The sequence below is a fragment of the Rhinopithecus roxellana genome, chromosome 21 (genome assembly GCF_007565055.1).
Source record: "Rhinopithecus roxellana isolate Shanxi Qingling chromosome 21, ASM756505v1, whole genome shotgun sequence".
Taxonomy (NCBI): Eukaryota; Metazoa; Chordata; class Mammalia; order Primates; family Cercopithecidae; genus Rhinopithecus; species Rhinopithecus roxellana.
Window position 1 is genome coordinate 62416381 of NC_044569.1, and position 13904 is coordinate 62430284.

Below are 13904 nucleotides of genomic sequence, written 5' to 3' on the forward strand. Positions count from 1 at the left end.
TGGGGGTCTTTAGGACCCCAGTGTGAGCTGTGGGTGGCCCTTCCTTTCTTTAATGCTTGTCTTTCTGCACAGTCAGATGCTCTCCCTTTGAGCTTCCATGTGAAGTTCACTGTGCACCCAATCATGCTACCACCGCCTCTGTCTTGAAAGGAATAGGGTGAGGTGGTCATTGGTGTATAGTAAGATTGGAATCACGTCCTCCAAGTACAGTTCTACCCTAAAGATAAGAGTTCCTGTGGTTTTGGTTTTTTTTTTTTTGAATGGATGTGTTCTTTGAGAAATAGAGTCTTGAGTATTTTGTGAGGACATCTAAGCCTGGCGTCCACGTCAGTGCTGACAGCTTTGACCTAGTATGCACTCACATCTGGGGAAATGCCCACAGGCTATAATCTCTTCTACTGGAGCGATTATAATAGTCCCCGGGCTTCAGGTCCTGGTGGCATCCACCCTCGGTGGCAGCATACCCCTCTGCATGAACAGGGCACCCTCTTGTCCCCTTCTTCTTACTTAATAGTGATTTTTAAAGGGGAGGGCGGCAGTCCTGAATGTAGTTCATCAGTATTTACTGCACAAGCTCTAAAAGAGACAGTGTTTTATTTGTGTATGTAACTTTTCCAATATCAGAATATGAATTTTTGTTTCACCTGATAGGACACGTTTCAGGGGCTCCATTCTACATTGTCATTTCACTGGGAAAATATTTGATGGCTCATTAGAAGGGAGCATTTATTATTTTGTTACTAAAGGGTGCGTTTTCAGCCTTGAGAGTTGTATGGCAGGTAATGGCTTGGAAATTGACAGCATTTTACCACTTAACCACAGGAAATACCAGTGTTCACCATACGGGTTGAAGTTAATTTGGTTTTGTAGGCTATTATAGTTAACTTGATGCTTCATGGAAATAATTTTGTATTGGAAATCATTAAAAATTGATTTGATTAATGCTTTTATAATGTTGGTATGAGATGTTGCACTGTGGTGGTGATGACTTAAGGGTGCTGGGATGGCCTCAAACGTTGTCCCTCCAGGGCCCACAGGCAGAATCCTGCACACTAGCACACCTCCCAATTCCTCTTACATCAAACAGAGGTGTTCCTTCAACATGCCTGCTCCTCCCCGTGGCATGAAGGCACCAGGAGGTTCTCTGATCCCGTTAGATCTCCTCTGTGGTGGTGAAGACATTTTTGTTTGTTTGTTTTTGAGCTGGAGTCTTGCCCTGTCTCCCAGGCTGGAGTGCAAGTGACGGGATTTCAACTCACTGCAACCTCTGCCTCCCCGGTTCAAGCGATTCTCCTGCCTCAACCTCCCAAGTAGCTGGGACAACAGGCACTAGCCACCACTCCCGGCTAATTTTGTATTTTTAGTAGAGACGGGATTTCGCCATATTGACCAGAGTGATCTCGAACTCCTGACCTCAAGTGATCTGCCCGTCTCAGCCTTCCAAAGTGCTGGAATTACAGGCGTGAGCCACCATGCCTGGCCATTTTTGTTTTTAATCGGTGTAGTGTCCCTAACCTAAATATTTTACATGGCCTGAACTTTCTGTAGTTTTGGCAACAATGGGATCTTTTGAAGCCTAGATCTCTCAGCCAACTACATCTTCCATTGACTGGTGAAACACTAGTTTAAGCCAGTTCATTTTGACCATGTGCATTCCTGTACTTGATCCCTATTTTGTTTCAAAAATAATTTCCATCTCTCTTCATGTAAATGAATAAGAGCCTTCTGTTTCCTTTAATGGCGAATTGCCTCATCTTTTACTGTTTTAAAAAATTATTTTAACATAATGAGAACATGTGATAAAAGGTGTAAGTGAAGTTTCCTGGCTTTGCAGTACCTCAGGAAATTCGGTAAACTGTGTTCCATTTGAGGAAAGAAACAGTTGGAGTAGGAGGTAGTGTAAAGATAACATAGCAAATAAACATTTTACCAGAACCTCTAAAGTCTCATCAGACTGTGCCATCATCAGAATCCCTCCCTTCTCATCCACACTGTTTAAAGCCAGCATCCAGTGGGAAGCCCAGAGCTGGTACCGCCTTGCTTTCCTGCCAGTTGCTGACATACGGCACACAGTGTCAGTTAAGGGCACAGGCTGATGGGCACCTCAGCCGCACACCTCTCTGGTTTCCCATCTGTAAAATGGGCACAATCATTGTACCTGCCTCTGAAGGTTGTTGGGAGGTCTAGACGCAGCCTTGGCACAGAGCCCACAGAGAGGGAGCACTGTGTAAAGACCGGCTGCCGGTCGTTAGTACTGGGTGCCTGTCTTTTGGTGTCTGGGCAAAGCTTTAACCTGTTTTATCAGTTTAGAACTCAATGTCTCCCTGGCAAAACAACATGGGCATGTAGATATTTTGTGAAGTTTCATTGAAATGCACTTATGTTAATGGTTCAGGGGCAGCCTTTCAAAGCTATCAGGTTGTGAAACAGCTTTGAATAAGATTGTCTTGTCCTTCTGCTGATTGTCTTTTCTTTCCCATGTTAGCAGCCGTAGCAGCAGGAGGAGAGGTGGCAAGTAGCCACACCACTCTGCTCACATTAAGCAGACAATTTATGGTCAATATTCAGTGAATTTCCTTTTTTTAATAGTACAGTTAACTGATATTTATATTAGCTTTAAAATTATAGCAAAATCAGCCCAGGCGTGGTGACTCACGCCTGTAATCCTAGCACTTTGGGAGGTCGAGGCAGGCAGATCGTTGGAGGTCAGGAGTTCGAGACCAGCCTGGCCAACGTGGTGAAACCCCATCTCTGCTAAAAATACAAAAGTTAGCTGGGCGTGGTGGTGTATGCCTGTAGTCCCAATTACTCAGGAGGTTGAGGCAGGAGAATCGCTTGAACCCAGGAGGCGGAGGTTGCAGTGAGCTGAGATTGCACCACTGCACTCCAGCCTGGGTGACAGAGCAATAGACTCCATCTAAAAAAAAAAAAAAAAAAAAATAGTGAAATCAGCCAAATAGAGAACTAACAGGCACACTGCCTAACTCCTTGTGTAACTGTCATTGGTGTGAGTCACTGGGGCAGCGTGATTAGGTCTGAGAGCTGGAGAGCAAGGCTCTCATTATTCTCAAGGCCTTCTGCTGACTGCTGCTTTTGGTAAGACATACAGAATCTATGGACACTCTCTTTACCGCTTTATGCTAGATGAGGCCTCTCCATGTTGAGTTGTAGCAGATACAGCTAAGAAAGTAAAAGAAATGAAAATCTCATCAGAAGGGTTGGGACTAGTCTCATTCTTCATGCATACCCAAACCGTGGTAACTTTGATTTTTTTATTATCGTGTATGGATTGTTTAGAGGAGACAGATGGCTTTCCAGTTCATCAAATTTTTTCAGTTATCTAAAAGGAATTCCTAAGCTTGGAGCGAGTCATTTCAATAAATCTCATTCATATTTACCTGCTGCTTTCTTTTAAATGGAAGAAGAGAATGCTTTTCAAGTACACTTGAAAAGTAGCATCTGTAAATTAGAAACTTTCTCTGTAAGCTAGCAGAGTAGAAATAAGAGACCAGGATTCAGCACGAGGTAGGCTGGATTCCTTCTTGGGTGACTCAAGCTAGCTATGGGGCTGGTCTGATCATATCTAAAGAACTGCCAGGCTTTTATGCATTTTGAATGTGGTGGAACCAGCTGCATATTTTTATATGAGAGCAGGCAAATACTCATTGTGTCCCATTTGCTTCTTGGGTCATCTAAACATCAGAGGCCACGCCACAAGCACCATAACCGAGGGACACAGTGTGACTGTGGTCTGTTGGACACCCTGTGGTCCAGTCCTGTGACCCCTGGGGCTGAATCATGACTTCCCAGATGACTCCCAGAGCCTGAGAGGAGACTAGTGTGTGTCTCCCAATGATTTTTCACCTGGGCCTCTTTGAAGTCGGGAGAGATACGTGCAGTATGGTGGATGTGGAGGGGGAGAGGCATGGTGTGTCCAAAAATTAGCAGGACCTGATCCATAAACATGGATTCTGAAGCAGTGTACTTACTAAATCAAAAAGCGGTGTACTTACTGGATTTAAAAAGTGTGTGTCTTTTTTTGTGAGATGCAGTTTGTAAGATGCATTCATAACTAGGCCATACACTGTTTCCGCTGGCTCTCAGCTCTCAAGAAGCTCTTTAGTTTTTAGCATTGGATCAGTAAACACTTGTTAAAATGTTCCTAGCATTTCTTTGCCATCTTCTCTTTCAGCTGGACCCAGCTGTGCCGTCAAACCCTCTGTGGCCCTGCCTGTCTCTTCCCTGACTGATCATGTTCTCCCAGCTTCTGCAGAGGCTTCCTTAGCATTCTGCTTGCTAGCAGACACCAAACAGAATCCCAGCCAGCTCAGTCCAGGCGCACAGGCTCCTGGTCTCCTGGGGCGTGGTTACTCGTGTTTCTTGGGGCCTTCCGCCCTCCACATTCCAGTGCCAGGCCCTGGACCTTTGTCTCTATTCGTGATAAAACATTTTTAGGAAATGCTGACGCTCGGTGAAGAGATGGAAACACTAACTCTTTGTTCTCTTCCTAACAGACACGAGACGACTTCCTGGGCCAGGTGGACGTGCCCCTTAGTCACCTTCCGGTAAGGACAGTCTCATGTTTGATGCTGCGTGCTGGGGGCGGGGGTTTCTAATTGTTTGTAGTCAGCGTATTTTCAGAGTGGTATTTCTTCACCACAGTGGAGAAGGCTGAAATGAAGCGTGTGTGCTGTGGCCCTAGTCCTTTCTGGAAAGTGGTCCTTTCAAGGGGATGGAGGAGAAGCTGGCTATAAGAGTCAAGGGTGCCTGAGTCGTGCACATGCGTTTCCATCCACCAGCTCCCTCTCTTTTCTGCACTTCAGCTGCTCCACGTTTGTGTATCACATCCTATAAAACAGACACTTCCTTCACTCAGGCCTCCCTTCTTGTCACTTACTGTTTCTGCTTCCTAATGCATCCTCCGGGTGCCATCAGATGTTTGCGCTCTTTGTCTGGAACTGCACATGCCGTTTCTCTTGGATACCTCTACACAAGCCATAATAGCAGATCCCAGATTTTGGTGTCTGGCTTTCTCAGTCAGCATGGAGACAAAAGAAGAGCCTGTTCATTCTGAGTGAACTTGTCAGCTGGGAACACCCACCCTCGCTGGAACACGCACTGAGTTAGCATGTGTGGCGCTGCCATTTCTCTCTGCTCCAAGTAGCAGAGCAGTCGAGGCTGTTGACTAGTGACAGGCATTAGAGGTGTCACCCGAAACAGGAGGCCGGGCAGACAGAATGTGGGGGTAGGACCTGGAGGCCTTGAGAAAGGTGGATCCCTAGCTCCTATTCCAGCTTCAGTTTTCCAGCTTGTCCCAGCCTTCCTCCTGGCCTTCTTCCCTGGGCAGCATGGCGTGGTAGAAGTAGCAGCTGAGAGAGGAAAGGCGAATGTTTCTGCCTTACAAGGGCATTGTGTTATTTTTTTAAATGCTTTGTGTGAGCAAGTAGCATAACTAGTCTATAAACTAAAGTGACTTAACCCCCTAGCATTAAGCTTCCTGCTGTTTGGAAATTATGGCTGTTTCCATATGTTAAATACCAAGAAAGATTGTATCTTACCAAGGAAGCCTTGAAGATGTGTTGTGAAGGAAGGTGATAGCAAGTAATTTACTCTTACTCACTCAGGGGAGCTGTTAAGGAAGAAAGGTTGCAAGGTTCCAAAGGACTGGAAGTGAAAGTGATATTCTTAAAATAGCTTGTTTGTTTCTTTATAAAAATCTGAAACTCCAGGGTGCCACGGGAGGGGCCTGCGTGGGGCTTCTGCGTGAGACCTGTTCCATGAGCCATCAGAAACCTGACTATTCTCTTCAGGTCACATTAGGAGAATGTGACTGTTTCACCTTTTGTGAGGAAAGACGTCACATACTTCTGCATTGGGAGGGCTTCTGTGTATGTTCTTCAAACTGAAGCTGCGATCCTCTCACACTTTTGGACAGTGTTGGTTGATGGGCCAGCTCTTCTCTGGACATCTCCAGCGACCCTTTCCCTAATGTAAAAACCACATCTTAGCCAAGGGAAGTTATTTTCTGAGAGGCACATATTCTAATATTCTCTAAGAGGCAAAAGTGACATGTTTAAAAACCTTGCTCCGACAAGCTCTTGTTTGAGTGAGTGAGTGATGCTTGGTGTTAAAAGGTTGAGCAGGGCTCCCAGAAAATAGAAAAAGGTTCCTCCTCCGAGACCAAGTCAGTAGAAAGAATAGTTTAGCTTTGGATTCTGAGTGGAGGCAGCGTCAGTGAGCCTCCAAAGAAGGAAGCGGTGCGGAGGTGCAAGACGGGAATAGAAGCCAGCCGGTTACAGAGGTAGAGCGGTGACTGCCCAGAGAGGACCGAGTGCCTCTAGTTACTCGTGTGCCCAGAGGGTGACTTGCAGTGGAGTGCTTCACCTCCATACTTAAAACTCACTAGCTGGCCGGGCGCGGTGGCTCAAGCCTGTAATCCCAGCACTTTGGGAGGCCGAGACAGGCGGATCACGAGGTCAGGAGATCGAGACCATCCTGGCTAACACGGTGAAACCTCGTCTCTACTAAAAAAAACTACAAAAAACTAGCCGGGCGAGGTGGTGGTGCCTGTAGTCCCAGCTACCCGGGAGCCTGAGGCAGGAGAATGGCGTGAACCCGGGAGGCGGAGCTTGCAGTGAGCTGAGATCCGGCCACAGCACTCCAGCCTGGGTGACAGAGCGAGACTCCGTCTCAAAAAAAAAAAAAAAAAAAAAAAACTCACTAGCTGTTTGCAGCCAACTACAGTCAGGGAGATGGACCACAAAGAAAACAAAAGGAGAGGTGTGAAGGTATATTATTTATTCATGTGGCGGTAGAACCCAGGTAGCATGTTCTGAATGCACGTGGCTTTTGAATCCGGTATTTCAAGTGTTCTCGTGTGTATGTTTGGTCATGTGTAGAGGACACTCGTGGGGAAATTACAGTGGCATTCTATTTTGTGTGATAGCACACAAGTGTGAGTGTGGAGAGGGTGGGAGCACATGAGTATTTTGTGGAGTGAATTATGGATGCTATGTTCTTGATTAGTATATGACCATTGTCAAGGTGGATTATTTACAGTCTACAGAATCAAAATTTGTCAAAACCACCAAATTTTAGATAAAAGGAAATAGGCAGACCAGGCACAGTGGCTCATGCCTGTAATCCCAGCACTTTGGGAGGCCAAGGCAGGAGTTCGAGACCAGCCTGGGCAACATGGCAAGACTCTGTCTCTATAGAGAAACTTAAAGATTAACCAAGCATGATGGCACATGCCTGTTGTCCCAACTGTTTGGAAGGTTGAGGTGGGAGGATCACTTGAGCATGGAAGGTCATTACTACACTGAGCCATGGTTGTACCACTGCACTCCAGCCTTGGAGACAGAGCAAGCTCTCCTTTTGCTTTTACATTGAGAGACCAAGAGCAAACTTAGCTTTAATTGTACCATCGTTGACTTTTTTCAACTACCATTTTCACATTTGTCTGTTAAATTCAGTGCATCATTGCCTAAAAGTTCATACGATATTTGATAACTTGTATCTATTAGTTATTTAGAGATAAAGAGAACTCCGAGATCTGTATTAACACAGAGTGAGATTTCTGGCAGATGTCTGTCTGTTGCACCTGCCTCTTGACTTGTCAGCTCTGTCTCCCCTTCCCCTGGAGCCCTCAGCAACCCACCTTTGCCCAGCCACAAAATGTCTTTGTCCCTGGAAAAGGCAGTGGGGCAGAGAGAGCTATTTTATAAAACATTAAGTTTTTCTAAATCCCAGTCATGTGCCACTGAAGACAGCCATGGCTCTCTCTGGAATTTAAATTTTCATAGATGAGGCGTTTTCAGGGTGGTGGTATTATTTGATGCCCTGCCTGTGCTTGAAGGTAGCTCAGCTGATCAACATCCTTTTACCCCCCTTGTATAAGTTTATGGTTGGTAGCAGGTTGCAGGCTGATAGTTCCCTTTCATGAGTGCAGAATTCAAAGTCATGGAGTTTGGAGGGACTTAAGAGACACTGATTTGCTCCCAGTATTTTCCAGGTGAAAAAGCCTGGGCCCGTAGAGGGAGGGGACTTGCCCAGGAATAAGTATATCATTGGTGGTGCTGGATCTGACCCTGGGTGTCCAGCATCATTGTGAGCCTGTGATGTGGTCAAGGGTGTGGGCATGGGTTGGATTCGCCCAAGGCTTACGTGCTTGCGGTGGTTGCATCCAGGTTTCGAGTCTAGGGACCCAGCAGGGCCCTCTCCTTCCGTTTGCCTGCAGAATCCTTTATCTCACTCCATTCCATAGTGAGTGCACCTAGGCTGAAAGCAACTACTCTCTTTCAAGATGAAAGTACTGTGTATCCAGATTTTCTTCTGAGTGCTTTTACCCTGGAATGGGGGCAACATTGTGGCTATTGGGGCCAATAGCACTGTTTGCAGCAGTCTAAGATGGCTTTCCACCAGGAGCACCCTCAGCGCCATCCTGGGAGTCTCCACTCGCCTCTGCTCCAGGGAACAGGATCAGATTGGAACCCGGATGAATGCCAAGAAGAATCTTGTAGTTATCTATAAGATCATCTTCTAATTCAGGCTAGAGAATTTCCATGAAGGTGAACTTTCATTTTTAATGCCCTAACTGTTACTGCTTGGCATTGAGTTGGCAGTACTGACAAGTGACATGAACTTGTAGAATTGGCCAATGAACATATCCAGTGTTTGCTGAGTGTGCCAGGTGCCCTTGAGAACATTATAGAAACCAACTCAGTTGATTGGTTTGATCCTCACAGCAGCCCTGTAAGATACGGTTACAGCCCCATTTTATGGATGAGGACACTGAGGCAAAGAGAGGTAAGGAACTTGCCCTTAGCCACTTGGCTCTGTAAGTAACAAAGCCAGGATGCAAACCTAGGATATCTGCCTTTAGACCTGTGTGGCATCAGTCATGTAAGCTGCATAGGGTATGGACAGACTCACGTTCAGAGTCCCTCCAAGCTGCATGGTTTTCCCTCTTCACTCTCTTGCATGTTCTCTGCTGCTCCTAGATTGCTCATGCCCACTGGTGATCCTGTAGGCTTTGTCATACTGTTTGATTTCCTATATTTAAACTGTCCTTTCTCCCAATTCTCCACCTCTCAAAGCCTTCCCGTCACCCTGTATTTGACTCCACATCCAAAATCATTTTGATTTCCAAGTCAGAGTCAGCCTCTTCACTGTACCCCAAGTCTCACAGAATGTCACCTCTCTATGTCAGTGAATTTGTTCTGCCTTAGCTTCTAGTGGATTGTTGACACAATGGCTCTTCCCTTGTAATTGTAACCGTAAGGGCTGGTATACCATGTTGTATCCACATGTCATTCACATAATATTGCTCTCAAATTATTCATTGGTTGGCAGGGCATGGTGGCTTATACTTGTAATCCCAGCACTTTGGGAGGCCAAGGCAGGAGAATTTTTTTGAGCTCAGGAGTTTGAGACCAGCCTGGGCAACATAGGAAGACCCCCATGTCTATAAAAAATAAAAATATTAGTGAGGCATAGTGCACACACCTGTGGTCCCAGCTACTTCGGAGGCTGAGGTGGGAGGATCACTTGAGCCCAGGAGGTCAAGGCTGCAGTGAGCTCTGATTGTGCCCCTGTACTCCAGCCTGGACAGCAGAAGAAGACCTGTCTCTAAATTAAATAAATAAATGTTGGCTAAATAAATGAAAAAAGGAAGGAAAACCAGCAATAGTTTTCTTAATAAATTTTCCATTTATTTCAACCTTTTGGTAGAAAATATTTTCAAAATGTGTGCTTATTACTGCCTCATAAGAACAGTCTAGAAAATATAATTTACTTTATTCAACGATAATGAATTTTGAGAACCTCCATAGTTTACTACAGATCAGTTGAACTGAGTGCTTACATGAGTACCTACTTTGTGCCAGGCAACATTCTTGGCACCAACGATCCAATGGTGAGCAAATTCAAGTCTCTGTTCTCATGGGCTCACATTCTGGAAGTGATGGATGATAAACTAGTATGTCAACAAATGAACAGGCACTTTCAGACAGTGATATGAGGAAGCTACAGCAGGACGGTAGGCTAGGGGCGTGATAAGGGTGGCTGATGGTGGGAACTCTGAGGATGTGACCTGGGATCTCATACTTGGATGCCAAGTGGAAACAGCCGTGCCGTCTGGAGTCAGAGTTGTCCAGCAGAGGGAGCTGCCTGTGCATGGGCCCTTCTGCAGGACATATAATCTGCATCCATGGCAGATGAGGACAGGATGGTTGGGAGTACAAGGAAGGAAGAGAGAGACTGGTTCCCAGTGAGGGTAAAGGTGATTCAAAGCCAGATTATAGTTGGCCTTCTAGGTCATAGGAAAGAATTTCCTGTTTATTATGAGAGGAGTAGGAACCCATTGAGAGTTTAAAGCAGAGAATGACATAAACAGATAACATTTCAAATAGAAGCGCATACGTACATACACATGTGTGCATACACGCACACACAAACCTGATACAGTAAATCATTGGACTGTGGTTTATCTCTTACTATAAAAGTATTTGAAATTGTGTTTAATTGAAGGGTCTAGGTGTTTGAGGTTTTACTGCATATATAGTATTTTAAGATTAATGAAATAGTCACACTTATTTTTCCAGTTTCCTGCTTTGGTAGGCCAGCCAACTTCACACAATCAAATGAACACCGATTTCTTTAAAAATGAAGCTATGAGTACAATGAACTTGTACTCATAGCTTCATGAACTAAACCTCAGCAGAAGGTCGATTGGTGCTGCTTCCTGGGGTGATCTCTGTACAGGAGAAGAGTCTTTCAATTCTCTTAGGCTGATGATGTGAGATTTTAATGCAAAAAACAAAGTTGCCCTCAAAGATTAAATCTTGTATATTCTTCTGTTTACTCCACTCGTATGTGTCTCCAATCACAGGCATATAGCAAGGTACCCCCAGTGACCGCTGGTTCTCTGAAGTTAATCAGCTCTGTGCGACTGAGGCCACACCCTGCAGTTAGAAATTATACTTGGCAATGACAGCTATAATTTTGTCATTTGTCTGTGGCTGGGGCTGGCTTCTAAAACCCGGTGTGGATAGTGACATCTAGTGGATCTCCAGTAGATCAGTTCCGTGGACCGTCAGGTACCAGGTGAAGAACCACATTCAGTGGTGCCACAATCTAAAATTCAAAATACATTCTCTGTGATCCAGTTGGGTGTATCTAAAACATGAAGTTATCAGGAATATTGAAACTTAATTTATTGTTTTTTTCCCCACAGACCGAAGATCCAACCATGGAGCGACCCTATACCTTTAAGGACTTTCTCCTCAGACCAAGAAGGTGAGGCTTGCGGGTGTGGATGGGTGAGGATGCCTGCCCTGCGTGCTGTGGGTATGGGTGGGTGGGGATGCCTGCCCTGCATGCTGTGGGTATGGGTGGGTGGGGATGCCTGCCCTGCGTGCTGTGGGTATGGGTGGGGATGCCTGCCCTGCGTGTTGTGGGTATGGGTGGGTGGGGATGCCTGCCCTGCGTGCTGTGGGTATGGGTGGGGATGCCTGCCCTGCGTGCTGTGGGTATGGGTGGGGATGCCTGCCCTGCGTGCTGTGGGTATGGGTGGGTGGGGATGCCTGCCCTGCGTGCTGTGGGTATGGGTGGGTGAGGATGCCTGCCCTGCGTGCTGTGGGTATGGGTGGGTGAGGATGCCTGCCCTGCGTGCTGTGGGTATGGGTGGGGATGCCTGTGCTGTGGGTATGGGTGGGTGGGGATTTCTGCCCTGCGTGCTGTGGGTATGGGTGGGTGGGGATGCCTCCCTGCGTGCTGTGGGTATGGGTGGGTGGGGATGCCTGCCCTGCGTGCTGTGGGTATGGGTGGGTGGGGATGCCTCCCTGCGTGCTCTGGGTATGGGTGGGGATGCCTGCCCTGCGTGCTGTGGTGGTTGGCTTTTGCTGAAGACGATTTTAAGTGTAGCCTTTCAAGTCACACCCCTTCTAACCAATTTTCTTCCGTTATGCATTCAGTCATAAGTCTCGAGTTAAGGGATTTTTGCGACTGAAAATGGCCTATATGCCGAAAAATGGAGGTCAAGATGAAGAAAACAGTGACCAGAGGGACGACATGGAGGTACGTGGATGGCGTCAGGCCTCTCTCCTTGCCTTGAGATCATATTCATGTTTTGCTTTCAAACTTTATAATTGAAGGAAATAAAAGTTTAGAAAGCTTAAATATAAAAAAAGTACATATGTCTGCAAGTTAGTCATTGATAGTCTACCAGTGCATTTATTTGTTTTGGTTAAAGATGAACTTTTTGTGTTACAGCATGAATCTTCGGAGAGATTTCTCTTTAGACAATGCCATGCCCATTCTCCAGTGTTAGCCCCCCAGCTCCGTGGAAGTCTCCTCACACATTGAACTCTGTTATTGCTGTGGACTTGCGGCTCTTTGTAAATTCCTTTTAGCCATTGAAGTCACTTCAAAGTGGGTGAAGGAATTCAGAAAATCACTTTTTTTCAAGTTTCTTACTCATTTGGCCACAGGTGACAGCCTGCAGTAGAAAAACCCTCCTCTAGAAATGCCATTCTGGAATGAGCTGACCAGAGGATGTCCCTTTTTTCCTTGCCGACAGAGCTGCCCGTGTTTACCTTGTCACAGACTGATGCTGTGGGTCCTATCGTACCTTTTCAGCACACGCCTTGGACAGTGCTGTTTTGTTAGACAAATTCCCATATTCTCAAAGTGTCCATTAACTGAGACCTCTCTAGGGCTTATTCTCACATCTGTTTGCAGCTGTTGCATGTATGTGATATGTGAATAATGTGTGGTGGAGAAGTTACCCGAACACCCCTCCGCCTGACAGATCGTATTTCCAGGCATTATTTCATTTCCAAGCCTTCATCTCTATATATACATGAAGAGGAATAATGTGGGTGGTAGAAATTTATGAATGTTAACATTTCTTAAGCACGTCAACAGATTTTCATCCCAAATCCAAGGAATTTTTCGCACTCTTCTTGCCTTCCAACTGCAGTAACCAGTGAATTACTTAATTTTCCAGTGATTTTAGCAGAGGATGTTAGGAAGCAAATACGTAATGCCTAAAATATGTGCTGTAAAAATGGAACTCGAATTTTGGTACCATGAAACCCATTGATGTGGACACAGCTAGTGTAGAGGGCCTGAGTAGAAAGCAGCAGCTTTCAGACTCGTGGCTCCTGCGGTTGTTCGGGATGCAAAGAGGAGGCTTCTCTCTGAAAGCCCACCTCCCTGGGGAGCAACAGGGCTCCGGGCCTCTGGTCCCCTGCGCCATGATTTCTGTTAGAACACAGGTGCAACGCAGCTCATCTTCCCTGCTCCCTTTACCTCATGGAGGTGTTGAAAAGATGACAGCTGTAATGTGACTCGCATCATTGGCAGGGCTTTATACAGCCTTAGAGGCCCTCAAGTCAAAATAACAAACATGACATATGGGAAGAGTATGATGTGACTTAAGTAGTGTCACCAAATCATGTTGTCCTGCTATGTAGTCATCTTAGAGGGCAGCACAATTAATTGGCCATTACTCAAAAGATTTTTGAGGCCTTTCTAGAATTGAATTTTTTTTTTTGGCCTTCAACTGGGAATTTACTCAAATGTGTCCCCGAAGCCATGGCTAGAGCCAGAGAGCCCCAGAGCAAGGAGAAGGTCACACAGGGCTTCTCCTTGCTGCCCTTGTGATGACCTCTTCTTCACAGCCTGAAGAACCAACCTCATAATCATCCCTCTCACTTTATTCCACAGCATGGATGGGAAGTTGTTGACTCAAATGACTCGGCTTCTCAGCACCAAGAGGAACTTCCTCCTCCTCCTCTGCCTCCCGGGTGGGAAGAAAAAGTGGACAATTTAGGCCGAACTTACTATGTCAACCACAACAACCGGACCACTCAGTGGCACCGACCAAGCCTGATGTGAGT

General features: G+C 46.0%; 1 protein-coding gene across 13 annotated transcripts in view; it reads left to right on the plus strand.

The window, feature by feature from the left end:
* Positions 1-13904, plus strand: part of NEDD4L (NEDD4 like E3 ubiquitin protein ligase) — a 368484-nt gene that overhangs the window by 276279 nt on the left and 78301 nt on the right. For all 13 annotated transcript variants that reach the window (XM_030925897.1, XM_030925898.1, XM_010374678.2 and 10 more), the window contains 4 exons: positions 4515-4565; positions 11237-11298; positions 11976-12078; positions 13732-13898. In XM_030925897.1, coding sequence (XP_030781757.1) covers positions 4515-4565; positions 11237-11298; positions 11976-12078; positions 13732-13898 — 383 coding nt within the window. The remainder of the gene's footprint in view (positions 1-4514; positions 4566-11236; positions 11299-11975; positions 12079-13731; positions 13899-13904) is intronic.